General features: G+C 69.1%; 1 protein-coding gene across 1 annotated transcript; it reads left to right on the top strand.

Moving 5' to 3' along the window:
• LOC310890696 (uncharacterized protein) lies at positions 1 to 27,685 on the top strand (the record flags this gene model as incomplete). The annotated part of the gene is given in 31 exon segments (XM_083853015.1): positions 1 to 133; positions 709 to 942; positions 3,264 to 3,419; positions 3,766 to 3,951; positions 4,459 to 4,572; positions 5,017 to 5,130; positions 5,691 to 5,924; positions 6,418 to 6,528; positions 7,236 to 7,428; positions 8,170 to 8,315; positions 8,717 to 8,830; positions 9,036 to 9,155; positions 9,657 to 9,809; positions 10,576 to 10,804; positions 11,386 to 11,587; positions 12,078 to 12,231; positions 12,906 to 13,090; positions 14,022 to 14,154; positions 15,315 to 15,551; positions 16,427 to 16,513; positions 16,516 to 16,538; positions 17,002 to 17,555; positions 19,685 to 20,044; positions 21,426 to 21,574; positions 21,958 to 22,171; positions 22,489 to 22,573; positions 23,026 to 23,188; positions 23,702 to 24,006; positions 24,898 to 25,045; positions 25,483 to 25,580; positions 26,507 to 27,685. Coding segments are annotated over 31 exon segments (6,324 nt in total), but the record flags the coding sequence as incomplete, so codon positions are not given.

Raw genomic sequence — 27,685 nt, 5'->3', positions numbered from 1 at the left:
CCCCCCCCAGGGTTCACGGGGCAGGGCTGTGACACCAACGTGGACGATTGCCCCGGGCACAAGTGCCGGAACGGGGGCACCTGCGTGGACGGGGTCAACACCTACAACTGCCAGTGCCCCCCCGAGTGGACGGGTACGGGGGGGGGGGCACGGGGGGGGGGGGACACCGGGGGGGGGGACGACACCGGGGGGGGCGCGGGGTGGTGGGTCAGGGTGCTCGGGGTGGTGGTGGGGGTGCTCGGCCACCCATGGGTGCCCCAGGTGGGCATGGGGGGGGGGGCAATGGGGGGGTGGGTGGAGGGGGGCACCCAGGTGGGTCACCCCCCCCCCCCGCCCATTTACCCCCCCCTTGCCCTTTTACCCCCCCCCGGTCATTTTAACCCCTTCCTCGCCATTTTAACCCCCTCGCCCCTTTAACCCTTTCCTCACTATTTTACCCCCCCACCCTTCCCCCCCCTCGCCATTTTAACGCTTTCCTCGCCATTTCCCCCCCCCCCGGCCATTTTAACCCCCCCCCCCCCCGGCCCTTTCACCCCCCACACCTTTTAACCCCCCTTTTAACCCTTTCCTCGCCATTTTAACCCCTTCATCACCCTCCCACCACCACATTTTAACCCCTTCCTCGCCATTTCACCCCATCTCCTCGCCCTTTCACCCCCCCCCTCACCCTTTCACCCCCCTTCTCGCCATTTCCCCCCCCCCCCCCAGGCCAGTTCTGCACCGAGGACGTGGACGAGTGCCAGCTGCAGCCCAACGCCTGCCACAACGGGGGCACCTGCTTCAACTCGCCGGGCGCCCACGTCTGCGTCTGCGTCAACGGCTGGACGGGCGAGAGCTGCGCCGACAACATCGACGACTGCGCCACCGCCGTCTGCTTCCACGGCGCCACCTGCCACGACCGCGTCGCCTCCTTCTACTGCGCCTGCCCCATGGGCAAGACGGGTGAGGGTCCTGGGGTTGGGCCTCGGTTATGGGGTGGGCACCCGGAGAGGAGAGGCGTAACGGGGAGGGCGCTTTGGGGGTGGGTTGGGTGGTAGTGGCATGGGGTTGGGCGCCTTGGGGCAGTCCTGGTGCGGGTTGGGTGTCAATGGCATGGGGTTGGGCGCCTTGGGGTGGTCCTGGTGCGGGTTGGGTGTCAATGGCATGGGGTTGGGCGCCTTGGGGCGGTCCTGGTGCGGGTTGGGTGTCAATGGCATGGGGTTGGGCGCCTTGGGGCGGTCCTGGTGCGGGTTGGGTGTCAATGGCATGGGGTTGGGCGCCTTGGGGCGGTCCTGGTGCGGGTTGGGTGTCAATGGCATGGGGTTGGGCGCCTTGGGGCGGTCCTGGTGCGGGTTGGGTGTCAATGGCATGGGGTTGGGCGCCTTGGGGTGGTCCTGGTGTGGGTTGGGTGGTCCTGGTGTGGGTTGGGTGGTGCTTTCATGGGGTGGGCTTCACCCCAAGGGCACCCAGTTATGGGGTGGGCACCCAGAGAGGAGAGGTGTAACGGGGAGGGCGCTTTGGGGGTGGGTTGGGTGGTAGTGGCATGGGGTTGGGTGCCTTGGGGCGGTCCTGGTGCGGGTTGGGTGTCAATGGCATGGGGTTGGGCACCTTGGGGCGGTCCTGGTGCGGGTTGGGTGTCAATGGCATGGGGTTGGGCACCTTGGGGCGGTCCTGGTGCGGGTTGGGTGTCAATGGCATGGGGTTGAGCGCCTTGGGGCGGTCCTGGTGTGGGTTGGGTGTCAATGGCATGGGGTTGGGCGCCTTGGGGCGGTCCTGGTGCGGGTTGGGTGTCAATGGCATGGGGTTGGGCACCTTGGGGCGGTCCTGGTGTGGGTTGGGTGTCAATGGCATGGGGTTGAGCGCCTTGGGGCGGTCCTGGTGCGGGTTGGGTGTCAATGGCATGGGGTTGGGCACCTTGGGGTGGTCCTGGTGCGGGTTGGGTGCTCCTGGTGTGGGTTGGGTGGTGCCTTCATGGGGTGGGCTTCACCCCAAGGGCACCCAGTTATGGGGTGGGCACCCGGAGAGGAGAGGTGTAACGGGGAGGGCGCCTTGGGGTGGTTTGGGTGTCAATGGCATGGGGTTGGGCACCTTGGGGCGGTCCTGGGTGCGGGTTGGGTGGCAATGGCATGGGGTTGGGCGCCTTGGGGTGGTCCTGGTGTGGGTTGGGTGTCAATGGCATGGGGTTGGGCGCCTTGGAGTGGTCCTGGTGTAGGTTGGGTGGTCCTGGTGTGGGTTGGGTGTCAATGGCATGGGGTTGGGCACCTTGGGGCGGTCCTGGTGCGAGTTGGGTGTCAATGGCATGGGGTTGAGCGCCTTGGGGCGGTCCTGGTGTGGGTTGGGTGTCAATGGCATGGGGTTGGGCACCTTGGGGCGGTCCTGGTGCGGGTTGGGTGTCAATGGTATGGGGTTGGGCGCCTTGGGGTGGTCCTGGTGTGGGTTGGGTGGTCCTGGTGTGGGTTGGGTGGTGCTTTCATGGGGTGGGCTTCACCCCAAGAGCACCCAGTTATGGGGTGGGCACCCAGAGAGGAATGGTGTAATGGGGTGCGTGCCTTGGGGTGGTTTGGGTGGTAGTGGCATGGGGTTGGGTGCCTTGGGGTGGTCCTGGTGCGGGTTGGGTGTCAATGGCATGGGGTGGGCACCCCCAGAAGCATCATGACATGGGGTCGGGCACCTTGGGGTGGTCCTGGTGCAGGTTGGGTGGCAGTGGTATGGGGTTGGGCACCTTAGGGTGGCTTTGGCACAGGTTGGGTGTCAAGGGCATGGGATGGACATCACCTCATGAGCACCCCCAGAAGCATCGTGGCATGGGGTTGAGCACCTTGGGGTGGTCCTGGTGTGGGTAGGGTGGCAATGGCATGGGGTTGGGCACCTATGGGTGGCTTTGGCACTGGTTGAGTGTCAACGGTACAGGGTGGGCATCACCCCATGGGCACCCCCAGAAGCATCGTGGCATGGAGTTGGGCACCTTGGGGTTGTTTTTGGCATAGGTTGGGTGTCAATGGCACGGGGTTGGGCACCTTAGGGTGGTCCTGGTGCGGGTTGGGTATCAACGGCATGGGGTGGGCATCACCCCGTGGGCACCCCGTTATGGGGTGGGCACCCCCAGAAGCACCACGGCACGGGTCGAGCACCTCGGGGTGCCTCTGGCTCACGTTGGGTGCCTTTGGCACGGCTTGGCCATCACCCCACGGGCACCCTGGCTGGGGGTGGGCACCCAATGTGCGTGTGGGGGGGGAGTTCCCATTGTGGGGTGTCCCCCCCCGCGCCCCCCACCCCTTTTGTAGGGCTGCTGTGCCACCTGGACGATGCCTGCGTCAGCAACCCGTGCCACGAGGACGCCGTCTGCGACACCAACCCCGTCAACGGCCGCGCCATCTGCACCTGCCCCCCCGGCTTCACCGGCGGCGCCTGCGACCAGGACGTCGACGAGTGCTCCATCGGTGGGGTGGGGGGGGGCACCCATGGGTGGGGGGGGCACCCATGGGTTGGGGGGGCACCCATGGGTGGGGGGCAGCCATGCGAGGCGGACCTTTGCGTGCAGAGAGCATCCCTAGCATGTGTGGGGGGCACCCACGGGTTGGGGGGTGCTCAGGGGCGGTGGGGACCCATGGGTGGGGGGGGCACCCATGGGTGGGGAGCACCCACATGAGGGGGAGATTTGCGTGCAGAGAGCGTCCCCAGCATGAGTGGGGGGCACCCACTGGTTAGGGGGTGTTCAGGGGCGGTCGGCACCCATGGGCGGGGGGGGCACCCATGGGTGCTGACCGCCCCACCCCCCCCCTCCAGGCGCCAACCCCTGCGAGCACTTCGGGCGCTGCGTGAACACCCAGGGCTCCTTCGAGTGCCGCTGCGGCCGGGGCTACGCGGGGCCGCGCTGCGAGAGCGACGTCAACGAGTGCCTGTCGGGGCCCTGCCGCAACCAGGCCACCTGCCTGGACCGCATCGGGCGCTTCACCTGCATCTGCATGGCCGGTGGGTGCTGGGGGGGGGGCTGGGGGGGGGCCTGGGGGGGGGCTGAGGGGGTCCTGGGGGGGTCCTGGGGTGCTGGGGGGGGTGGGGGGCTTTGCCTGGATCTGTATGGCTGGTGGGTGCTAGGGGTGTCCTGGGGGGGTGCTGGGTGCTGGGTGCTTCACCTGCATCTGCATGGCCGGTGGGTGCTGGGGAGAGGCAAGGGGGGGCCCTGGGGGGCAGGGGGGGGCCCTGGGGGGCTGGGGGGGCTGCAGTGCTTCACCTGGATCTGTATGGCTGGGGGGTCCTGGGGGGGTCCTGGGGTTCTGCGGGGGTTCCTGGGTGCTTCACCTGCATCTGCATGGCCTGTGGGTGCTGGGGGGGGCTGGGGAGGATTAGGGTGCGGTTATGGGGTTTTGGGAGGGTGCACCCAGGACGGGTGCTGTGACGGACATGGGACCTGGTGGAGGAAGGAGGGGGGGGGGCACTGGTACGGGCAGGGGGGGTCAGGAGCCGGCGGCCCCCCCGCAGGTTTCAGCGGCCCCCTGTGCGAGCTGGAGGTGGACGAGTGCCAGAGCAGCCCCTGCGCCAACGGCGGCCGCTGCACCGACCTGGTCAACGGCTTCGCCTGCTCCTGCCCCCCCGGTGAGCACCCATGGGCGCCCGTCAGCACCCACCAGCACCCACCTACCCGCACCCATCATCACCCACCCACTGATGCTCCTGGCTTTGGGGTCATTTGGATTTGGGGTGCTCCTGGGGTGGGGTTCATTTGGGGTTGGGGGTCCCGTGGGGTTGGGGTGCTCCTGGCCTTGGGGTCACTTAAATTGGGGTGCTCTTGGGGTTGAGGGGTGCTCGGGGGGGTTGGTGCCCTTTGGATTTGGGGTGCTCCTGGCTTTGGGGTCATTTGGATTTGGGGTGTTCCTGGGGCTGGGATAATTTGTGGTGGAGGTCCCATGGGCTTGGGGTGCTCCTGGCTTTGGGGTCCTTTCAGTTGGGGTGCTCTTGGGGCTGAGGGGTGCTCGGGGGGTTGGTGCCCTTTGGGGTCGGGGTGCTCCTGGCTTTGGGGTCATCCGGGGTCCCGTCCAGGCTTCTCGGGCCCCACGTGCCAGACGGACATGGACGAGTGCGCCAGCACCCCCTGCCAGAACGGCGCCAAGTGCATCGACCGGCCCAACGGCTACGAGTGCCGCTGCACCGAGGGTGAGCCCGCACCCATGGGTGCTCCCGGACCCCGGCAGTGCCCGCCCTGCACCCACGGGTGGCCCCTGGCATTGCAAACCCTGCTCCCGTGGGTGCTCCTGGCCCCTGGCGTTACAAACCCTGCTCCCATGGGTGTTCTTGACCTTCAGCATTGCCCACCCTGCACCCATGGGTGGCCCTGACCCCTGCCATTGCCCACCCTGCACCCACGGGCACCCCTGACCCCTGCCGTTGCCCACCCTGCACCCACGGCTGCCCCTCACCCCTGGCAGTTCCCAACCTGCACCCACGGGTGTCCCCTGGCATCACAAACCCTGCACCCATGGGTGCCCCTGACCCCTGGCATTACAAACCCTGCACCCTTGGGTGTCCCCTGGCATTACAAACCCTGACCCCTGCCATTGCACACCCTGCACCCACGGGTGCCCCCGACCCCTGGCAGTTCCCAACCTGCACCCACGGGTGTCCCCTGGCATCACAAACCCTGACCCCTGGCATCACAAACCCTGCACCCATGGGTGCCCCTGACCCCTGTCGCCGACCCCCCCCCCCCCCCCCAGGCTTCGAAGGCGCCCTGTGCGAGCGCGACGCGGACGACTGCACCCCGGACCCGTGCCACCACGGCACGTGCGTGGACGGCATCGCCAGCTTCTCCTGCGCCTGCGCCCCCGGCTTCACCGGGTACCGCTGCGAGCTGCAGCTGGACGAGTGCCACAGCCAGCCCTGCCGCCACGGGGGCAAGTGCATCGACCGCATCGCCTCCTACCAGTGCAACTGCCCCCCCGGCACCGCCGGTACGGGACGGGGTGGGGGGGCTGGGGGGGGGAGGGGGGCGCCCGTCTGGGAGCGGGGTGGGGGGTGGAGGTGGTGGTGGGGCCCGTCTGGGCGTGGGGTGGGTGCTGGAGGTGGTGGTGGGTCCCATCTGGGCGTGGGGTGGGTGCTGGAGGTGGTGGTGGGTCCCATCTGGGCGTGGGGTGGGGGCTGGAGGTGGTGGTGGGGCCCATCTGGACGTCGGGTGGGTGCTGGAGGTGGTGGTGGGCCCCATCTGGGCGTGGGGTGGGTGCTGGAGGTGGTGGTGGGTCCCATCTGGGCGTGGGGTGGGTGCTGGACGTGGCGTTGGGTCCCACCTGGGCACGGGGTGACACCATGGGGCAGTCACTGGGTGCCACCACGTCCCACCTGAGCACGGGACAAGAACCAGCCCAGGCAGGGGCCCACCTGGGTGCCTGGTGGTGCCCGGCCCCGTGGCGGGTTGGGTGCCAACCGTCCGCCACCCTTGGGTGCCAGGCGTCAACTGCGAGGTGAACCCCGACGACTGCGCCAGCGACCCCTGCGTCCACGGCGTGTGCCAGGACGGCATCGGCCGCTACGACTGCGTCTGCCAGCCGGGCTTCACGGGTGGGTGCTGGGTGCTCTCGGTGCCCATCGGGTGCTCGGCGGGGTTTGGGGTGGCCTCATTGCTCTCCGGGTGCCACCACGGGGCTGTCACCCGTGGGAAGGGACTTGAAGCGATGTCTGGTGCCAGTGCACCCACGGGTGCCCGTTTGGAGGAGCCGTGGCACCCACCAGCCTCTGCTTGGGGTTGCGGTGTTGGGTGCCCACATGGGGTGCCCCTGTTGGGTGCCCACGTTGGGTGCCGTCTTGGGTGCCCGTGTTGGGTGCTCTTGTTGATTACCCCCTTTGGGTGCCCCCATTGGGTGCCCACATTGATTATCCACATCGGGTGCCTCTCTTGATTGACCACGTTGACGACCCATCTTGGGTGCCCTGTTGGGTGCCCCGTTGATTGACCACGTTGGGTGCCCCTGTTGGTTACCCTTATTGGGTGCACACATTGGGTGCCCCAGTTGGTCACCTACGTTGGGTGCCCCATTGATTAACCACATTGGGTGCCCCTGTGGGTTACTTAAGTTGGGTGCCCAAGTTGGGTGCACACACTGGGTGCCCCAGTTGGTCACCTACGCTGGGTGCCCATGTTGATCGCCCTTGTTGGGTGCACGCACTGGGTGCCCCAGTTGGTTGCCCCATTGATCATCCACGCTGTGAGCCCCTGTTGGGTGCCGCCCCAATTTGGGTGCCCCACCGACACCCCCCCCGGCCTCCAGGCCCCCGCTGCAACGTGGAGATCAACGAGTGCGCCTCGAACCCGTGCCACGACGGCGGCACCTGCGTGGACGGCGCCAACGGCTTCACCTGCCTGTGCCCGCCGGGCACCCGCGACACCCAGTGCCGCCTGGGCACCCTGCCCTGCCACAGCAGCCCCTGCGCCCACGGCACCTGCCGTGACCACGGGGATGGGTGAGCACCCACGGCACGCGGTGGGGCTGACTGGGTGCATGAGGTTACCCGTGGGTGTCTGGGTGGGTGCCCAGGGCTGTCCATGATGCCCAAGGGTGCCCAAGAGGGAGCCCAGGGGTGCCTGAAATGTCCGTGGGTGCACGTTGGGTGCCAAGGTTGCCCATGGGTGCGTGTTGGGGTGCCCAAGGTTGCCCATGGGTGCATGGTGGGTGCCCAGGGTTGTCCATGGGTGCCCTTGGGGGTGCCTGAGGTTACCCGTGGGTGTCTGGGTGGGTGCCCGGGGCTCTCCATGATGCCCCAGGGTGTCCAAGAGGGAGCCCAGGGGTGCCTGAAATGTCTGTGGGTGCATGTTGGGTGCCCAGGGTTGTCCATGGGTGCGTGTTGGGGTGCCCAGGGTTGTCCATGGGTGCCCTTGGGGGTGCCTGAGGTTACCCGTGGGTGTCTGGGTGGGTGCCCGGGGCTGTCCATGATGCCCATGGGTGCCCAAAAGGGAGCCCGGGGGTGCCTGAAATGTCCGTGGGTGCACATTGGGTGCCCATGGGTGCATGTTGGGTGCTCAAGGTTGCCCGTGGGTGTACGTTGGGGTGCCAAGGCTTGTCTGTGGCTGCCCCTCAGGGTGCCCATGGGTGCCAATGGGGGTGCCCATGGGTGCTGGGGCTGGGTACCCATGGGGGTGCCAGGGGGTGCTGTTGGCCCCCTCCCCGGCACCCCACACCCACATTTACCCCCCCCCCATCACAGGTTCTCGTGCGAGTGTGAGCCGGGCTGGGGGGGCCCCGCGTGCGCCCAGCGGGGGGACGCCTGCGCCTCGCGGCCCTGCCGCCACGGGGGCACCTGCACCCCCCTGGGGGGGGGCTACCGCTGCGCCTGCCGCCAGGGCTACCAGGGTACGGTGGGGACACCTCGGGGACACCTTGGGGACCCCCCCCCCCAGCTGCCCACCCCCTGATCGTGGCATTGTCCCCTCGCCCAGCCCGGGAACACCAGCGGGATGCCCTGGGGACCCCCCTCCACGCACCCTGGGGACACCTTGTTGGCCCCTGGTCCCCACGTCCCCAGCTGTCACCACGTCCCCCCCACGTCCCCAAATGCCCCCACGTCCCCAACTGTCCCCACCTCCCCCCCACGTCCCCAAATGTCCCCATGTCCCCAAATGTCCCCACGTCCCCAGCTGTCCCCAAATGCCCCCACGTCCCCAAATACCCCCAGGTCCCCAAATGCCCCCACGTCCCCAGCTGTCCCCACGTGCCCCCCCCCCACGTCCCCAACTGTCCCCGTGTCCCCCCAGGTGCCCAGTGCCAGGCGGAGGTGGACGCCTGCGCCTCGGGGCCGTGCCGCAACGGGGGCACCTGCGTGGGCAGCGCCGGCACCCACCGCTGCCTCTGCGCCCCGCCCTTCACAGGTGGGCACCCATGGGTGCTGGGGGGGGGGGGGCACGCAGGGCGCTGGGTGCCCGGTGGCTGCGTCCCGTGTCCTGATGGGCGACGGTGACGGTGCCGTGATGGTGCCACCGGGCCGGGTGCTGGTGGCCCCCATGGGTGGCACCGTGCCGGGTGCTGGGTCCCATGGGTGGGCCGCATCCTGACGGTGTCCCTGCGGTGGCGCAGGGCGCGCGTGCGAGGTGGTGCTGGCCCCCTGCGCCCCCAACCCCTGCGACAACGGGGGCACCTGCGCCCCCACCGCCGACTATGGGGGCTTCACCTGCCGCTGCCCCCCCGGCTGGCAAGGTACCAGCACCCCGAGGTGCCCCTGGGTCCCTCCCGGCCACCCTGGGTCCCTCCCTGGTAGCTTGGGTCCCCCCCAGCACCCTGGGTCCCCCCCCAACTTTTTTGGGTGCCCCTGTCCCCCCTGGGTCCCCCCTAAGTCCCCCCCACCCTTCTGGGTCCCCCCCTCACCATCCCCAGCACCCCTGGGTCCCTCCCTCCCATCCCTTGGACACCCTCGGGTGTCCCCCCAGCACCCTTGGGTCCCCCACTCCGACACCCCTGTGTCCCTCCCCCCATCCCACATCCGTGTGTCCCTTTGGGCACCCTTGGGTGCCCCCAGCACCCCTGGGTCCCTCCCTCCCATCCCTTGGACACCCTCGGGTGTCCCCCCAGCACCCTTGGGTCCTCCACTCTGACACTCCTGGGTCCCTCCCCCCCTCCCACATTTGTGCATCCCTTTGGGCACCCTTGGGTGCCCTCAGCACCCATGGGTGCCCACGCCCCCCCCACCCCCATCCCCAGGGGAGCGGTGCCAGGAGGACGTGGACGAGTGCGGGGCCAGCCCCTGCCAGCACGGGGGCACCTGCGCCAACCGCCCCGGCACCTTTGGGTGCCTCTGCCCCCCCGGCTATGGGGGGGGCGTCTGTGAGCATGACCTCGATGACTGCGACCCCGGTGAGTGGGGACCCCCCCCCCCGAGGGGACAGGGGCTTGGGGGGGGGGCACAGAGGGACAGGGGGGTGGGGGGTGTCTGGGGGTGCTACGGGGCTGGGGGTGGGGTGCTTGGGTGCTGGGTGCATTTTGGGGTGGCATGGAGAGGGGGCTGGGTGGGGAAGGGTGCATGTTGGGGTGCTGGGGGCGTTTTGGGGTGCTGGGTGCATGTTGGGGTGCCATTTTGGGGTGTTGTGTGCATTTTGGGGTGCCGCATTGGGTCTCTATGCACATTTTGGGGTGCCACATTGGGGTGCTCTGCACATTTTGGGGTGCTGCATTGGGCGCAATGGGGCAGGGGCAGGGTGCTGCTGTATTGGGGTGCCCCATAGGGCTGCAGGAAGCGTTTTGGGGTGCCACATTGGGGTGCTGCGCACATTTTGGGGTGCTGTGTTGGGGTGCCATGGGACAGGGTGCAGGGAGCGTTTTGGGGGTGCTGCGCTGGGGCTCTGTGCATATTTTGGGGTGTCACATTGGGTGCCATGGGGCAGGCTCAGGGTGCCGTATTGGGGTGCCCCATAGGGGTGCAGGAAGTGTTTTGGGGTGCCACATTGGGGTGCTGTGCACATTTTGGGGTGCTGTGCTGGGGCTCTGTGCATATTTTGGGGTGTCACATTGGGTGCCATGGGGCAGGCTCAGGGTGCCGTGTTGGGGTGCCACGGGGCAGGGCGCAGGTGCCCTGTAGGGGTGCAGCGAACATTTTGGGGTGCCCCCCCCCCCCTCCCCCCAGACCCCTGCCTGAACGGGGGCTCGTGCCGCGACGGGGTGGGGGCCTTCACCTGCGCCTGCCCCCCCGGCTTCACGGGGCCGCGCTGCGGCACCGAGGTGGACGAGTGCCGGGGGGGGCCCTGCCGCAACGGGGGCACCTGCACCGACTACGTCAACGGCTTCGCCTGCGCCTGCCCCCCCGGCTGGACCGGCCCCCGCTGCCAGCACGACGTCCCCGACTGCACCGACAGGTACGCCCAGGGGTGCTGCGCCCCGCCCCGCGGCACCCGGGGGTGCCCCCCGGGTGGCCCCAAGGGCAGCCGGGGGCGTGCGGAGTGAGCGGTGGGAGGTGAAGGTGGTGGCACCCATGGGTGGCCCCAGGCGGCCCCAAGCCCAGTCATGGCCGTGCAGTGTCCCCAGTGGTAACGGAAGGTGGTGGCACCCATGGGTGGCCCCAGGCGGCCCCAGCCATGGCCATGCAGTGTCCCCAGGGGTAACTGAAGGTGGTGGCACCCATGGGTGCTCCCAGGTGGCCCTAAACCTAACCGAGGCCATGCAGTGTCCCCAGTGGCAACTAAAGGTGGTGGCACCCACGGGTGACCCCAGACAGCCCCAAACCTCCCCCTACCCGCCCCAGCTGCACCTTCCCATACCCCCCCCCCCCATGGGTGCTCTGTGTCCCCCCCCCATCTACACCCTTGGGTACCCTCCCCCTGCCCATACAACCCCCCGCCTTCACCCCTAATTGCCGCCCACCCCCAAACCTCCAGCGCATGCAGCGCCCATGGGTGCCACGCTCACCCCCACCCCCCAAAAAATTCCGCCCCCCCAGCTCCTGCTTCAACGGGGGGACGTGCGTGGACGGCGTCGCCTCCTTCAGCTGCCGCTGCCCCCCCGGCTTCACGGGCGCCCACTGCCAGCACCCAGCCGATGGGTGCCGGGGGCAGCCCTGCCTGCGGGGGGGCACCTGCGTCGCCGCGGGGGGGTCCTACCGCTGCCTCTGCCCCCCCGGCTACACGGGAGCCCAGTGCCAGGTGAGCCCCGGGGTGCTGGGGGGGGGGGGGGGGGGGGTCCCTATAATTCGTCCCCATGTCACCCAGTGAGGGGTGGGTACACGCCCCCCCCCCCCCCCCCAAAGCCCGGCACCCTGCGCACCCACCCTCAATAGAAATTGGGGTGTGGGTGCCCCCCCCCAAAAAAAAACTTGGGGTCCCAACACCTTAATTTCCCATTAAATGGGTGCAGGGGGTGCTCGGGCACCCCAAAACTCGGGCACCCCATGCCCCCCCCCAGCCAATTCCCCACAAATGGGGGAATTTGTGCTCTCTGTCCCCCCCCCAAAAAAAAATTGGGGGTCCACGCCCCCCCCAAAAGAAAACTGGGGTCCCAGCACCCCAATTCCCCAGGGGCCGGGTGCCAGCAGCTGGGTCCCTTGGGTGCCCCCCCAAAACCCAGCGGGCGCCCCCCCAAACTGATATGTCGTCCCCGTCCCCCCCACCACCGGTGTCCGTCCCCCCCCCCCAGACCCTGCAGGACCTGTGCCAGCCCCCCCCGTGCCACAACGGGGGCCGGTGCCAGCAGGAGGGGGGGGCCGTCACCTGCCACTGCCCCCCCGGCTGGGCTGGGACCCACTGCGACGTCCCCAACGTGTCCTGCGCCGTGGTGGCCGCCCGCAGAGGTCAGCGGGGGGCAGGGGCGGCTCCCAGTTTGGGGGGGCTGGGGGCACTGGGAGGTTACTGGGGGCACTGGGAGGGGTGACTGGGGGGACTGGGAGGTTACTGGGGGCACTGGGAGGGGTGACTGGGGGGACTGGGAGGTTACTGGGGGGACTGGGAGGTTACTGGGGGCACTGGGAGGGGTGACTGGGGGGACTGGGAGGTTACTGGGGGGACTGGGAGGTTACTGGGGGCACTGGGAGGGGTGACTGGGGGGCTGGGAGGTTACTGGGGGGACTGGGAGGTTACTGGGGGCACTGGGGGGGGTTACTGGGGGGACTGGGAGGTTACTGGGGACACTGGGCGCCCTCCCAGTTTGGGGGGCTGGGGGCACTGGGTTGGGGCACCGAGCCCCACCACCTGCCTCAGCTCTGTCCCCCCCCCGTGCCCCCCCATTGCGTGTTCCCCCCCCCGTTGTGCCCCCCCACATCCCCCCACCATTGTGTGCCCCCCCCATCGTGCCCCCCCATTGTCCCCCCCCATGTGTCCCCCCCCCTTATCCCCATGTCCCCCCCCCGTGTGTCCCCCCCTCTTGTCCACCCATTGTGCCCCCCCCTTGTCCCCGTGTCCCCCCCCTATTGTGTGCCCCCCCCCCCCCATCGTGTGCCCCCCCCTTGTCCCCGTGTCCCCCCCCCAGGCGTGCCGGTGTCCCACGTGTGCCACGGCCGCGGGCGCTGCGTGCCGGCGGGGGGGGGCCACCGCTGCCTGTGCCAGGGGGGGTTCGGGGGCCCCTACTGCCAGACCCCCCCGGACCCCTGCCAGCACAACCCCTGCCGCCACGGCGCCGCCTGCCGCAGCTTCGTGGGGGGGTACCGCTGCGAGGTGGGTGCCGGGACCCCCCCCAAAAATAAAAACCACCCATGGGACCCCCCCCCCGGGTGGCGGGGGGGTGGGAGGGGGCGTGGGAAAGCGGTGGCCCCGAGTGTCACCGAGAGAGGTCGCGGGGTCGCTCCCACGGCACCCATGGGAGATTTTAGGGTGGGGGGGGGGGTCCCATGGGTGCCCCCTCCCTCTTCTGGGTGCCCTCTGGGGACACGGCACCAAACTGGGGACACTGGGGGGCCTCCCAGTTTGGGGGGCTGGGGGCACTGGGAGGGGTTACTGGGGGGACTGGGCGGTTACTGGGGACACTGGGAGGCCTCCCAGTTTGGGGGTGCTGGGGGCGCTGGGAGGGGTTACTGGGGGGACTGGGAGGTTACTGAGGGGACTGGGAGGGGTTACTGGGGACACTGGGAGGTTACTGGGGACACTGGGGGGCCTCCCAGTTTGGGGGTGCTGGGGGTGCTGGGAGGGGTTACTGGGGGGGACTGGGAGGTTACCGGGGACACTGGGGGGCCTCCCAGTTTGGGGTGCTGGGGGCGCTGGGAGGGGTTACTGGGGGGGACTGGGAGGTTACCGGGGACACTGGGGGGCCTCCCAGTTTGGGGTGCTGGGGGGACTGGGAGGTTACTGAGGGGACTGGGAGGGCTTACTGGGGGGACTGGGAGGTTACCGGGGACACTGGGGGGCCTCCCAGTTTGGGGGGCTGGGGGCACTGGGAGGGGTTACTGGGGGGGATTGGGAGGTTACCGGGGACACTGGGGGGCCTCCCAGTTTGGGGGGACTGGGGGTGCTGGGAGGGGTCACTGGGGGGACTGGACACACCCATGGGTGCTGCCCTTGTTGAATGGGGTGGGGGGGCGGGGAGGGTGCCGGCCACCACGGGGGCACCCGCGGGCGCTGGGGGGGGCACCCACGGGCGCTGTCCCCGCAGTGCCCCCCGGGCTACGCGGGCCAGGACTGCGAGCTGGAGGTGGCCGAGTGCCAGTCGCGGCCGTGCCAGCACGGGGGGACCTGCCTCGACCTGCCGGGGGGCTACCTCTGCTCCTGCCCCCCCGGCACGCTGGGTGCGTGGCCCACGCGTCCCCCTGTCCCCAGGGTCCCCGCGACCCCGTGTCCCCGTGTCCCTAAGTCCCTGCGTCCCCACAGCCTCATGACCCCAAGTCCCCACGTCCCCTTGTCCCCGCGTCCCCACACCCCAAGTCCCCGTGTCCCCAAGTCTCCTTGACCCCTTGTCCCCATGGACATCCGTCCCCATGTCCCCAAGTCCCTGTGTCCCCACATCCCGCTGACCCCTGTCCCTCTGTCCCCAAGTCCCCTTGACCCCAAGTTCCCCTTGACCCCAATTCCCCATGTCCCCAAGTCTCCTTGACCCCTTGTCCCCATGGACATCCATCCCCAAGTCCCCATGTCCCCATGTCCCTGTGTCCCCACATCCCATTGACCCCTGTCCCTCTGCCCCCAAGTCCCCTTGACCCCAAGTCCCCTTGACCCCAAGTCCCCATGTCCCCACGTCCCCTTGTCCCCAGGTCCCCTTGACCCCATGTCCCCATGGACATCCATCCCGTGTCCCCGTGTCCCGTCCTGTGGTGGCACCACCGGGGGGTCCCCACGTCCCCTCCCATGATGCCACCTCCCCGCGTCCCCACGTCCCCTCCTGGTGGCACCTCCCCATGTCCCCATGGCCCATCCCATGGTGACACCACCCCATGTGTCCCCCCCCCAGTGTCCCCACCACCCCCCATGTCCCCATGCCCCCCCCCGTGATGCCACCATCCCGTGTCCCCATGCCCCCCCCAATGTCCCCACCACCCCGTGTCCCCATGCCCCCCCAGTGTCCCCACCACCCCCCATGTCCCCCCCGTGATGCCACCACCCCGTGTCCCCATGCCCCCCCCAATGTCCCCACCACCCCGTGTCCCCATGCCCCCCCCAGTGTCCCCACCACCCCCAGTGTCCCCATGCCCCCCCCATGATGCCACCACCCCGTATCCACATGCCCCCCCCCTCAATGTTCCCACCACCCCCAGTGTCCCCATGCCCCCCCCGTGATGCCACCACCCCGTATCCACATGCCCCCCCCCTCAATGTTCCCACCACCCCCAGTGTCCCCATGTCCCCCCCCGTGATGCCACCACCCCATGCCCCCCCCCGGTGACCCCCCCACCCCCCGTGTCCCACGCTGATGTCCCCATCGTGTCCCCCCCGTCCCCCCCCCGCCCCGCAGGCGTCCTGTGCGAGATCAACGAGGACGACTGCGCGGGGGGGCCGGGCTGCCAGCACAACGGCACCTGCGTGGACGCCGTGGGGGGGTTCACCTGCGCCTGCCCCCCCGGCTTCGGGGGCGCCCGCTGCGAGGGGGACGTCAACGAGTGCCGCCGCCACCCCTGCCACCCCCGGCACAGCCGCGCCTGCGTCCAGGGGGACAACAGCTACCGCTGCCTCTGCCGGCCCGGCTACACCGGTACGGGGGGGGGACACGGGGGGGGGGACACGGGGGGGACTTGGGGGACATGGGGGGGTTTGGGGGACATGGGGCCATAGGGACATGGGGGATTATGGGGGGCCATGGGGGCTATAGGGGATTATGGGGGGATATAGGGCCATGGGGGGGACATAAGGATATGGGGGGGACAGGGACACGGGGGGGGGACATGGGGGGGGACTTGGGGGACATGGGGCCATAGGGACAGGGGGGCTATAGGGGATGATGGGGGGATATAGGGACATGGGGGGGGGGGCATGGGGGCTATAGGGGCTGTGTCCAGGGGGGCAACAGGTACTGCTGCCTCTGCCGGCCCGGCTACACCGGTACGGGGGGGGCACGGGGGGGGGACATGGGGGGGACATGGGGGTATGGGGGGCTATAGGGGGCTGTGGGGGGATATAGGGACATGGGGAGGACAGGGACATGGGGGAGGGCTGGGGGGGCATGAGAGGATATAGGGACATGGGGGGGGGGCGCATGGGGGGATATAGGGAGATGAGGGGGGCATGGGGGGGACATGGAGGACGTGGGGGGGGTATGGGGGACATAGGGACATAGGGACATAGGGGCTGGGGGGGGACTATGGGGGGATATAGGGACATTGGGGGGGCATGGGGGGATATGGGGACTGGGGGGGGCACGGGGGGGGGACATGGGGGACGTGGGGGGGGTAAGGGGGACATGGGGGGATGGGGGACTATGGGGGGGGCATAGGGACATGGGGGGGACTACGGGGGGACAGGGACGTGGCGGGTTATGGGGGACGGGGACCTTGGGGGGGGGTGTCCACATCCCCCTGACCCCCCCCGCTTTGTCCTGTGTCCCCCCCCCCCGCCCCGTCCCCCCCCAAGGCCACCGCTGTCAGAGCCCGGTGAACGCCTGCGAGTCGCAGCCCTGCCGCCACGGGGGGGGCTGCCAGCCCACCCCCGGCACCCCCCGGGCTTCACCTGCCGCTGCCCCCCTGTGAGTGACGGGGGGGGGGGGGGGGGGGGCGTGGGGTTGGGGGGGGGGCGTGGGGGGGCGTGGGGTTGGGGGGGGGACGGACATGGGGGGCTGTGGGGGTGGGTGCCCCCATCCCATGGGGTTGGGTGCTGGGGGGGTCGGGGGGGGCCATGGGGCTGGGGGGGGGCATTCCATGGGGCTGGGGGCTCAGGGTGCCGTGGGGGTGGGTGCCCCCATCCCATGGGGGTGGGTCTGCGGGGGGGGGGGGGGGCTCAGGGGGGGGTGCCATGGGGGTGGGTGCCCCACCTCTGGGTGCTGGGGGGGCGGGGAGGGGCTCGGGGTGGGGGGTGCTCCACAGCCCCATCTGCTCCTTCCAGGGGCCTCTGGGTGCACTCCAGCAGGCGCCCCCCCCCCATCAATCCCCCCCCGTGACCCCCCTTTTTTTCTCCTCCCCCCCCCCCTTTTTTTCCTTGCCCCCCCCCAGGGTTTCGGGGGCCCCCAGTGCGAGCGCCGGGCCCCCTCCTGCCGCCACCTCTCCTGCGCCAACGGGGGCCACTGCCAGCCCCCCCCCGCCGGCCCCCGCTGCGTCTGCCCCCCCGGCTTCAGGGGTCCCGAGTGCCAGCAGCGGGTGCCCCCCCCCGGAATAAACACCACCTGCCCGGCCTCCCCCTGCCTGCACGGCGGCACCTGCGCCCCCTCCCCGCGCCCCCCCTTCGCCCGCTGCCTCTGCCCCCCGGGTTTCGGGGGGGCGCGGTGCCAGGAGGAGACCCCCGCGACGCCCCCCCCGGCCGACGGGTGCCCCCCGGGGGGGGGGTGCGAGGAGCTGGGGGGGGACGGGGTGTGCGACCGGCAGTGCAACACGGCGGGCTGCGGCTGGGACGGGGGGGACTGCTCGCTGCGGGTGGGGGACCCCTGGCGCCACTGCGCCCCCCCCCAGTGCCGGGGGCTCTTCGGCAACGGGCGCTGCGACGGGGGCTGCGACACCCCCCAGTGCCTCTACGACAACTTCGACTGCCGCCCGCCCCACCGCGCCTGCAAGTGAGTGAGGGGAGGGGGGGGGTCCCCGGGGGGGTCCATCCTCGCCCACCCTACCCCCAGAGCCGTTAGGCAGCCCCCCCACACCCTGTGTGTGCCCCCCCCGGTGCGTGCGTGGGTCCTGGGTGCTGTGGTTGGGTGGCTGGTGTGACCCCCCCCGCCGTGTCCCCTGTGTCCCCCCCGTGTCCCCATGTCCCCCCCGTGTCCCCGTGTCCCCCCCCATGTCCCTATGGCTCCCCGCATGTCCCCCGTGTCTCCACGTCCCCGTATCTCCTACGTCCCCATATCCCCTGTGTCTCCTTACGGCCCTATATGTCCCTATGTCCCGTGTCCTCCCGTGTCCCCATATCCCCTATGTCCCCCCGTCCCTTTATGCTCCCCCATCCCCTCGTGTCCCCACGTCCCCTTATTGCCCCTACATCCCTTTATGTCCCCATGTCCCCCTGTCCCCACACCCCCTCATGTCCCCACACCCCCTTATGCTCCCCCGTCCCCTCGTGTCCCCACGCCCCCTCATGTCCCTATATCCCTTTACGTCCCCATGCCCTGCGTGTCCCTGTATGTCCCCACGCCCCCTCATGTCCCTATGTCCCCTCATGTCCCCCAGTGCCCCTTTATATCCCCACATCCCCTTGTGTCCCTGTATCCCTTTATGTCCCCATGTTCCCATTCCCCTCGTGTCCCCACACCCCCTCATGTCCCTATATCCCTTTATGTCCCCATATCCCCATGCCCCCCCATTCCCTCGTGCCCCCTAATGTCCCTATGTCCCCTAATATTCCCACGTCCCCTCATGTCCCTATATCCCTTTATGTCCCCACACCCCCTCATGTCCCCACACCCCCTCATGTCCCCACACCCCCTCATGTCCCTATATCCCCTTATGCCCCTATATCCCCTCATGTCCCTATATCCCTTTATGTCCCCATGTCCCCTCATGTCCCTATATCCCTTTATGTCCCCATATCCCCATGCCCCCCATTCCCTCATGCCCCCTCATGTTCCTATGTCCCCTCGTGTCCCTATGTCCCCTTATGTCCCCATATCCCTTTATGTCCCCATGCCCCCACAGCCCCTCGTGTCCCTATATCCCCTTATGCCCCTATATCCCCTCATGTCCCTATATCCCTTTATGTCCCCATGTCCCCACACCCCCTCTTGTCCTTATATCCCCTCATGCCCCTATATCCCTTTATGTCCCCATGTCCCTATGTCCCCTCATGTCCCTATATCCCCTCATGTCCCTATATCCCTTTATGTCCCCATGTCCCCACACCCCCTCGTGTCCCTATATCCCCTCATGCCCCTATATCCCCTCATGCCCCTATATCCCCTTATGCCCCTATATCCCCTCATGCCCCTATATCCCCTTATGCCCCTATATCCCTTTATGTCCCCATGTCCCCACACCCCCTCGTGTCCCTATATCCCCTCATGTCCCTATATCCCCTCATGCCCCTATATCCCCTCATGCCCCTATATCCCCTCATGCCCCTATATCCCTTTATGTCCCCATGCCCCTATATCCCCTCATGTCCCTATATCCCCTCATGCCCCTATATCCCCTCATGCCCCTATATCCCCTTATGCCCCTATATCCCCTCATGCCCCTATATCCCTTTATGTCCCCTCATGTCCCTATGTCCCCTCATGTCCCTATATCCCCTCATGTCCCTATATCCCCTCATGCCCCTATATCCCCTCATGCCCCTATATCCCTTTATGTCCCCTCATGTCCCTATGTCCCCTCATGTCCCTATATCCCCTCATGCCCCTATATCCCCTCATGCCCCTATATCCCCTCATGCCCCTATATCCCTTTATGTCCCCTCATGTCCCTATATCCCCTCATGTCCCTATATCCCCTCATGTCCCTATATCCCCTCATGCCCCTATATCCCCTCATGCCCCTATATCCCTTTATGTCCCCTCATGTCCCTATATCCCCTCATGTCCCTATATCCCCTTATGCCCCTATATCCCTTTATGTCCCCATGTCCCCATGCCCTCCATCCCCTCACATTCCCCTCGTGTCCCTATATCCCTTTATGTCCCTATATCCCCTCATGTCCCTACACCCCTTTATGTCCCGCCACCCCCCCCACACCCCTGACCCCCCGCCCCCCCCGCAGCCCCCTGTACGCCCAGTACTGCTCCGACCACTTCGCCGACGGGCGCTGCGACCAGGGCTGCAACAGCGAGGAGTGCGGCTGGGACGGCCTCGACTGCGCCCGCCGGGTCCCCGAGGCGCTGGCCCGGGGGGTGCTGGTGGTGACGGTGCTGCTGCCCCCCGAGGAGCTGCGGCGGGCCAGCACCGCCTTCCTGCAGCGCCTCAGCGCCATCCTGCGCACCTCGCTGCGCTTCCGCCTCGACGCCGACGGCAACCTGATGATCCGGCCCTATTACCGGCCCCGCGGCGGGAGGAGGAGGAGGCGCGAGGTGGACCCCCGAGAGGGGGAGACCCCCGAGGGGGAGCACGATGAGGTTATAGGGTGAGTGGGGGGGGGGAGGTGGGGGGGTGGGGGGGGAGGGGACATGGGGGGGATGGGGTTGGGATGGGGGACATGGATGGGGTGGGGAATATGGGATGGGATGGGATGGGGTGGGATGGGGATGGGATGGGATGGGATGGGATGGGGTGGGGGACATGGGTGGGGTAAGGGTAGGATGGGATGGGGTGGGGGACATGGGTGGGGTGGGGGATATGGGATGGGATGGGATGGGATGGGATGGGATGGGATGGGATGGGATGGGATGGGATGGGATGGGATGGGATGGGGTGGGGGACATGGGTGATAAAGGGATGGGGTGGGATGGGGGACATGGGTGGGATGGGATGGGATGGGATGGGTGACATGGATGGGGTGGGGGATATGGAATGGGATGGGATGGGGTGGGATGGGGGACATGGGTGGGGTAAGGATAGGATGGGACGGGATGGGGGACATGGGATGGGATGGGATGGGTGACATGGTTGGGGTGGGGGATATGGGATGGGGGCCATGGGTGGGATAAGGGTAGGATGGGATGGGGTGGGGGACATGGGTGATAAAGGGATGGGGTGGGATGGGGGACATGGGTGGGATGGGATGGGATGGGATGGGATGGGATGGGATGGGATGGGATGGGTGACATGGATGGGGTGGGGGATATGGGATGGGGGCCATGGGTGGGATAAGGGTAGGATGGGATGTGGTGGAGGATATGGGGTGGGGGACATGGGTGGGAAAGGGATGGGATGGGGGATATGGGATGGGATGGGATGGGATGGGAGACATGGGTGGGATGGGATGGGTGATATGAGTGGGTTGGGATGGGGTGGGGTGGGAAATATTGGATGGGATGGGGGCCGTGGGTGGGATGGGGTGGGGTGGGGTGGAGTGGGGTGGAATGGGGGACATGAGTGGGTTGGGATGGGGAACATGGGTGGGATGGGATGGGGTGGGGGATATGGGATGGGATGGAGGATGTGGGTGGGGTGGGACGGGATGGGACAATATAGAGTGGGGTGGGGGACGTGGGTGGGATGGGGGGGTAGGGGATGGGGGATATGGGATAGGGTGGGGATGGGAATGGGAGACATGGATAGGGTTCGATGGGACGGGACGGGACGGGACGGGATGGGGGCCACGGGTGCTGGGTGCCATGGGGCCACGGGTGCTGGGTGTCACGGAGCACGGGGCCTCGGCTGCCGGTTCTCTAGGGCCACACGATCATCACCAACTGGACCGGGGGGCTCACGGGCACCGAGTGCCAAGAACCGGGGGACCCCATGGGGCCGTGCCCCCGGTGTCCCCGCTGCCCCCGGTGTCCCCGCTGCCCCCGGTGTCCCCGCTGACCACGGTGTCCCCGCTGACCACGGTGTCCCCGCAGCTCGGTGGTGACGCTGGAGATCGACAACCGCCTGTGCTCGCAGGCGTCCGACAAGTGCTTCCCCGACACCCGCAGCGCCGCCGACTACCTGGGCGCCCTCTCCGCCCTCGAGCGCCTCCATTTCCCCTACCCCATCAAGGCCGTGCGCGGTGAGGGCCCCCCCGGGACAAGGGGAGGGGACCCCGAGGCAGGGGAGGGCCACCCCCCCGGGGACAAGGGACGATGAGGGATGGTGTCCCCAACGGGATGGGTGGCCCCATGGTGCCAGCACCCCGATGGTGTCCCCAGTAGGATGGGTGTCCCCGGTGGGATGGGTGACTCCATGGTCCCAGTACCCTTATGGTGTCCCCAATGGGATGGGTGGCCCCAGTGGGATGGGTGGCCCCATGGTCCCAGTACCCTTATGGTGTCCCCAATGGGATGGGTGGCCCCGTGGTGCCAGCACCCCACTGGTGTCCCCAGCACCCCGCTGGTGTCCCCAGCACCCAGGCGTCCCCGTGGTGCCACCGCCCTGACCGTCCCCATCCCGCAGGGGACAAACTCCCCGAGGAGCCGGACCCGGTGCGGCTGCTGCCACTGGTGGTGGTGGGGGGCCTGATCCTGCTGGCCATCGCCGTGCTGGGGGTGCTGGTGGCGCGGCGCAAGCGGGAGCACAGCACCCTCTGGTTCCCCGAGGGCTTCAGCCTGGCCAAGGGCAGCAACAAGGACCGGCGCGAGCCCGTGGGGCAGGACGCCCTGGGCATGAAGTGAGGACTGGGGCAACTGGGGGGCACTGGGGTGGGGGGATGGGGGAGCTGGGGGGTAGTGGGGCAACTGGGGGGCACTGGGATGGGGGGATGGGGGAGCTGGGGGGGTACTGGGGGGCACTGGGATTGGGGTGGGAGAGCTGGGGGGCACTGGGGCAACTGAGGGGCACTGGGATTGTGGGGTGGGGGAGCTGGGGGGCACTGGGGCAACTGGGGGGCACTGGGGATGGTGGGGATGGGGGAACCGGGGGGGGGGTACTGGTGCAGCTGGGGGTGCCCCTACCCTGAGTGGCTGACACCTGCCCCCCCCCCCCCAGGACAATGGGGAAGGGCGAGAGCCTGGTGGGGGAGCCCTCGGAGGAGTGGCCGGAGGGCACCTGCCCCGAGGCCAAGCGGCTCAAGGTACTGGGGGGGGGGGGGGGGGCACCGGGAGGGGCACCGGGGCACCGGGGGGGCACAGGGTCCCGGTACCCCCCCCCAGCAGGGTGTCCCCATAGCCCCAGCTTTGGTCTTGGTGCCCTCGTGGGCAGGGGTTCCAGCACCCCCGATTCTGGGTGCCCTCATGGGAGGGGGGTCCCAGAACCCCCCAGTTCTTGGTGCCCCCATGGGTGGGGTCCCAGCACCCTCGGTTCTGGATGCCCCCATGGGTGGGGGTCCCAGCACCCTCATGGGTGGGTGGGGGTCCCGGCTCCCCATGCTTGAGCACCCCCATCGGTGAACGAGGGGTCCCAGCACCCTCACCCTGGGCGTCTTCATGGGGGGGGGGGGGCTGGGACCCCCATACCCCAGCACCCTTGTGGGTGGGGGTCCCTCACCCCACCCCCCACCCCCACGTGACGGCGGGGGCCCGGCAGGTGGAGGAGGGGGGCGCAGAGCCCCAGGACCCCGTGGACTGCCGGCAGTGGACCCAGCACCACCTGGTGGCGGCCGACATCCGCATGCCCCCCACCATGGCGCTGACGCCCCCCCAGGGGGAGTTCGACTCCGACTGCGTGGACGTCAACGTCCGCGGGCCAGGTGGGGCAGCGGGGGGCGAAAGGGGGGGGCTGGGGGACCCCCATGGGGATGGGGGCGTTGTGGGGTCAGGTAGGATGGACGTGGGGCATGGGGGACCACCATGGGTATGGGGGGCGTTGTAGGGTCAGGTAGGGTGGACGTGGGGCACGGGGGACCACCATGGGTATGGGGGGCGTTGTAGGGTCAGGTAGGGTGGATGTCGGGCATGGGGGGACCCCTATGGGTATGGGGGGGCATTGTGGGGTCAGGTAGGATGGACGTGGGCCCTGTGGGACCACCACAGGCATGGAGACACCACGGACCTTGTAGGGCCACCATGGGGCCACCATGGGTATGGGAGACACACGGGGCCAGGAGTAGGATGGGACGGGGCGAGGGGGCTACCACGGCTTTCGGGGCCACCTGGGACCTGGTAGGGGCTGACGTAGGGTCCGGTGGCCACCGTGGGCGTGACGGGGGTCCCCAAGGGCGCCAGGAGACCCCCCTAGCACCTGGCCCTGGGTGTCCCCGCAGATGGCTTCACGCCGCTGATGCTGGCCTCCTTCTGCGGGGGCGGCGTGGAGGCCGAGGTGGCCGAGGATGAGGAGGGCGAGGACGCCTCGGCCGGCATCATCGGCGACCTCATCTGCCAGGGCGCCAGCCTGGGCGCCCAGACGGATCGCACGGGCGAGACCGCCCTGCACCTCGCCGCCCGCTACGCCCGCGCCGACGCCGCCAAGCGCCTCCTGGACGCCGGCGCCGACACCAACGCCCAGGACAACACCGGGCGCACGCCGCTGCACGCCGCCGTCACCGCCGACGCACAGGGCGTCTTCCAGGTGGGGGCACCCGGCGTGGTTACGGGGCACCCAACGTGGTTATGGGGCACCCAACGTGGTTATGGGGCACCCAGTACGATTATATGGGGCACCCAGCTTCATCATGGGGCACCCAGCACGGTTATATGGGGCACCCAGCAAGGTCGTGGGGCACCCAACATGGTTACGGGGCTCCCAGCATTGTCACGGGGAACCCAACGTGGTTATGGGGCACCCAATGTGGTTATGGGGCACCTGGCAAGGTCATTGGGGCACCCAAATGGTTGTGGGGCACCCAGCATCGTCATGGGGCACCCAGCATCATCATGGGGCACCCGAGATGGTTAAGGGGCACCCAGCAAGGTCATTGGGGCACCCAGCAAGGTCAGTGGTTGTAGGGCATTGCCTGCTGTCATAGGGTCATGGGGTGCCTCCGTGGGTCACGGGGTGCCACCATGGGTCACGGGGTGCCTCCATGGGTCATGGGGTGCCACTGTTGGTCATGGGGTGCTTCCATTGGTCATGGGGTGTCTCCATGGGTCACGCGGTGCCACCATGGGTCATGGGGTGCTACCATGGGTCTTGGGGTGCCTCCATTGGTCTTGGGGTGCCTCCATGGGTCATGGGGTGCCTCCATTGGTCATGGGGTGCCTCCATTGGTCTTGGGGTGCCTCCATTGGTCTTGGGGTGCCTCCATGGGTCATGGGGTGCCACTATTGGTCATGGGGCACCACCATCGGTCATGGGGCGCCCACCAAGACCACCAGGAGTTGGGCGCTGCCCCGATGACCCCCCACGTGCCCTGGAGCCCCACCATCCTCCCCAGCTCCAACGACCCCACTGTGGGGCGCCCCCCCTACCCCTAACTCCACCCTCCCCCCTCACCCCACTGCCCCCCCCCCGGGCCCCCAGATCCTGATCCGGAACCGCTCGACCGACCTGGACGCCCGCATGGCCGACGGCTCCACCGCGCTCATCCTGGCGGCGCGGCTGGCGGTGGAGGGCATGGTGGAGGAGCTCATCGCCTGCCACGCCGACGTCAACGCCGTCGATGAGACCGGTGGGGGCCACGGGGCGGGGGGGGGGGCACCCCGGAGGCTGGGGGGGGTGGGGGGGGGCCTGGGAGGTGTCCTGGGGGGGGCTGGGGAGTTCTGGGGGTGTGCTGGGGGTGTTCTAGGGGGGGCCATGGGGATTTGGGGGGGGTCCGGGGGGGGGGTCTGGGGGGGTTTGGGGGGTTTCCATGGGGGTCTGGGGAGTCTGGGGGGGGCTGGGGGGGGGGTCTGGGGGGGGCTGGGGGGTGTTCTGGGGAGGTCTGGGGGTGTTCTGGGGGTGTCCATGGGGGTCTAGGGGTGTCCTGGGGGGGTGTCTGGGGGTGTCCTGGGGGTGTCTGGGGGGACCTGGGGGCGTCCTGGGGGTGTCTGGGGGGTCCTGGGGGAGTCCATGGCGTTCGGGGGGGGGGGGGGGGTCCCAGTCTCACCCTCCCGTGCCCCCCCCCAGGGAAATCCGCCCTGCACTGGGCCGCGGCCGTGAACAACATGGAGGCGACGCTGGCGCTGCTGAAGAACGGGGCCAACAAGGACATGCAGGACAGCAAGGTGGGGGGCGACCCCGCAGGGACCCCCGCCCCCGGGGGGGGCCCCCCAGCGTCCAGCTGCCCCCCCAGCCCCCCGTTCCCCTGGGGCCCGCTCACCCCACAGCCCCAGGAGCTGCCCCATTGACCCCAAGAGGTGTCCCAGTGATCCCATTGACCCCAGGAGATGTCCCCATTGCCCCAGAGAGCTGCCCCATTGATCCCATTGACCGTGGGAGATGTCCCATTGACCCCTGGAGATGCCCCATTGACCCCAACAGGTGTCCCATTGACCCCATTGACCCCTGGGGATGTCCAATTGATCCCATTGACCCCAGGAGATGCCCCATTGACCCCAAGCAGTGTGCCATTGAACCCCTTGACCCCAGGAGATGCCCCAATGATCCCATTGACCCCAGGAGATGCCCCATTGACCCCAGGCCATGTCCCCATTGCCCCAGAGAGCTATCCCATTGACCCCAACAGACGGCCCCGTTGCCCCCAACTGCTGCCCCATTGATCCCATTGACCCCAGGAGATGCCCCATTGACCCCATTGACCCCAGTAGACGGCCCCATTGACCCCAATAGACGGCCCCGTTGCCCCCAGCTGCTGCCCCGTTGATCCCATTGACCCCAGGAGATGCCCCATTGACCCCATTGACCCCAGTAGATGGCCCCATTGACCCCAATAGATGGCCCCGTTGCCCCCAGCTGCTGCCCCATTGACCCCATTGACCCCAGGCGATGGCCCCATTGCCCCAGAGAGCTGCCCCATTGATCCCATTGACCCCAATAGACGGCCCCATTGACCCCATTGACCCCATTGACCCCAATAGATGGCCCCATTGACCCCATTGACCCCAATAGACGGCCCCGTAGCCCCCAATAGCCTTCCCCGCCGCCCCCCCTCACCCACCTGCCCCCCCCACCCCCGTTCCCCCCCCCCCAGGAGGAGACCCCGCTGTTCCTGGCCGCCCGGGAGGGCAGCTACGAGGCGGCGCGCATCCTGCTGGAGCACAGCGCCAACCGGGACATCAGCGACCACCTGGACCGCCTGCCGCGGGACATCGGCCACCAGCGCCGCCACCACGACATCGTCCGCCTGCTGGACCACCACGGGGGGGGGCGCAGCCCCCCAGCCACCTCCGTGCCCCCCCCGGCCTTACTGGGCCCCCCCTCCGCCGCCTTCCTGCCCCCCAAAAAGAGCCGGCGGCCTGGGGGGGGCAAAGGGGGCGCCAAGGGGCGCGGCAAGAAGGCCGAGTGCCCCCCCGGGCTGGAGAGCTCGGTCACCCTGTCCCCCGTCGAGTCCTTGGGGTCCCCGTACGGCCCCAACCCCGCGTCCCCCGGGCTTTTCGGGGTGCCCCCCCCCGGGCTGGAGCCGCCGCCGGGGCCCCCCCCTTCCTTCGCCGTCGCCCTGGGGGTGGCGAGGCTGCCGGGGGGGGGGCCGGGGGGTCCCGTCGTCCCCCCCCCGCCCTCCTCGGCCCGGTTGGTGGCCGTCCCCTACGAGTGGCACGGCCGAGGAGCCCCCCACCCCGGGCCGGGGGGGGGGTGCGGCTTGGGGGCCCCCCCGCACCCGCCCCTGCCCCCTCCCCCGGGGCAAAGCTTCGCCCCCGCCCTGCTGCTGCCCCACGGCGCCGTGGGGCGCGGACCCCCGCCCCGCTCCCCCAGGGCGGGGGGGGCGGGGGGGGCCCCCCCCTTATTTCCCGGGGGGGGAGAGGAGTACGGGGGGGCCTTCCTGGGGGTGCCCAGCGAGCACCCCTACCTCACCCCCTCCCCCGAGACCCCCGAGCCCTGGGCCAGCCCCTCGCCCCCCTCCCTCCCCGACTGGTCCGAGGCCACCCCCAGCCCCAACCTGCTGGGCCCCCCCCAGACCCAGCTGCCCCCCCCCCCGCCCCCGCCCCCCGAGCAGGCCCCCCCCAAGAGGCAGGTGTTTGCCTGAGGGGGGGGGGGAGCACCCCAAGGGCCCCCTCCCCAGCATAGGGCCCCCCCCCCAGGTATGGGGACACCCCCACCGTGGGACACCCCCACCGTGGGGCACCCCCAAGGGGACCCCCCCGAAATATGGGGGACACCCCCCCCATAATAGGGACCCCCCCAAGTATGGGGACACCCCCAAGGGGACCCCCCC

This window comes from Anser anser, assembly GCF_964211835.1.
Source record: "Anser anser genome assembly, contig: HAP1_SCAFFOLD_602, whole genome shotgun sequence".
NCBI classification, from domain to species: Eukaryota; Metazoa; Chordata; class Aves; order Anseriformes; family Anatidae; genus Anser; species Anser anser.
Note: the sequence above shows the minus strand (reverse complement) of the source record. Positions and strands in the feature narration are given on the sequence as shown.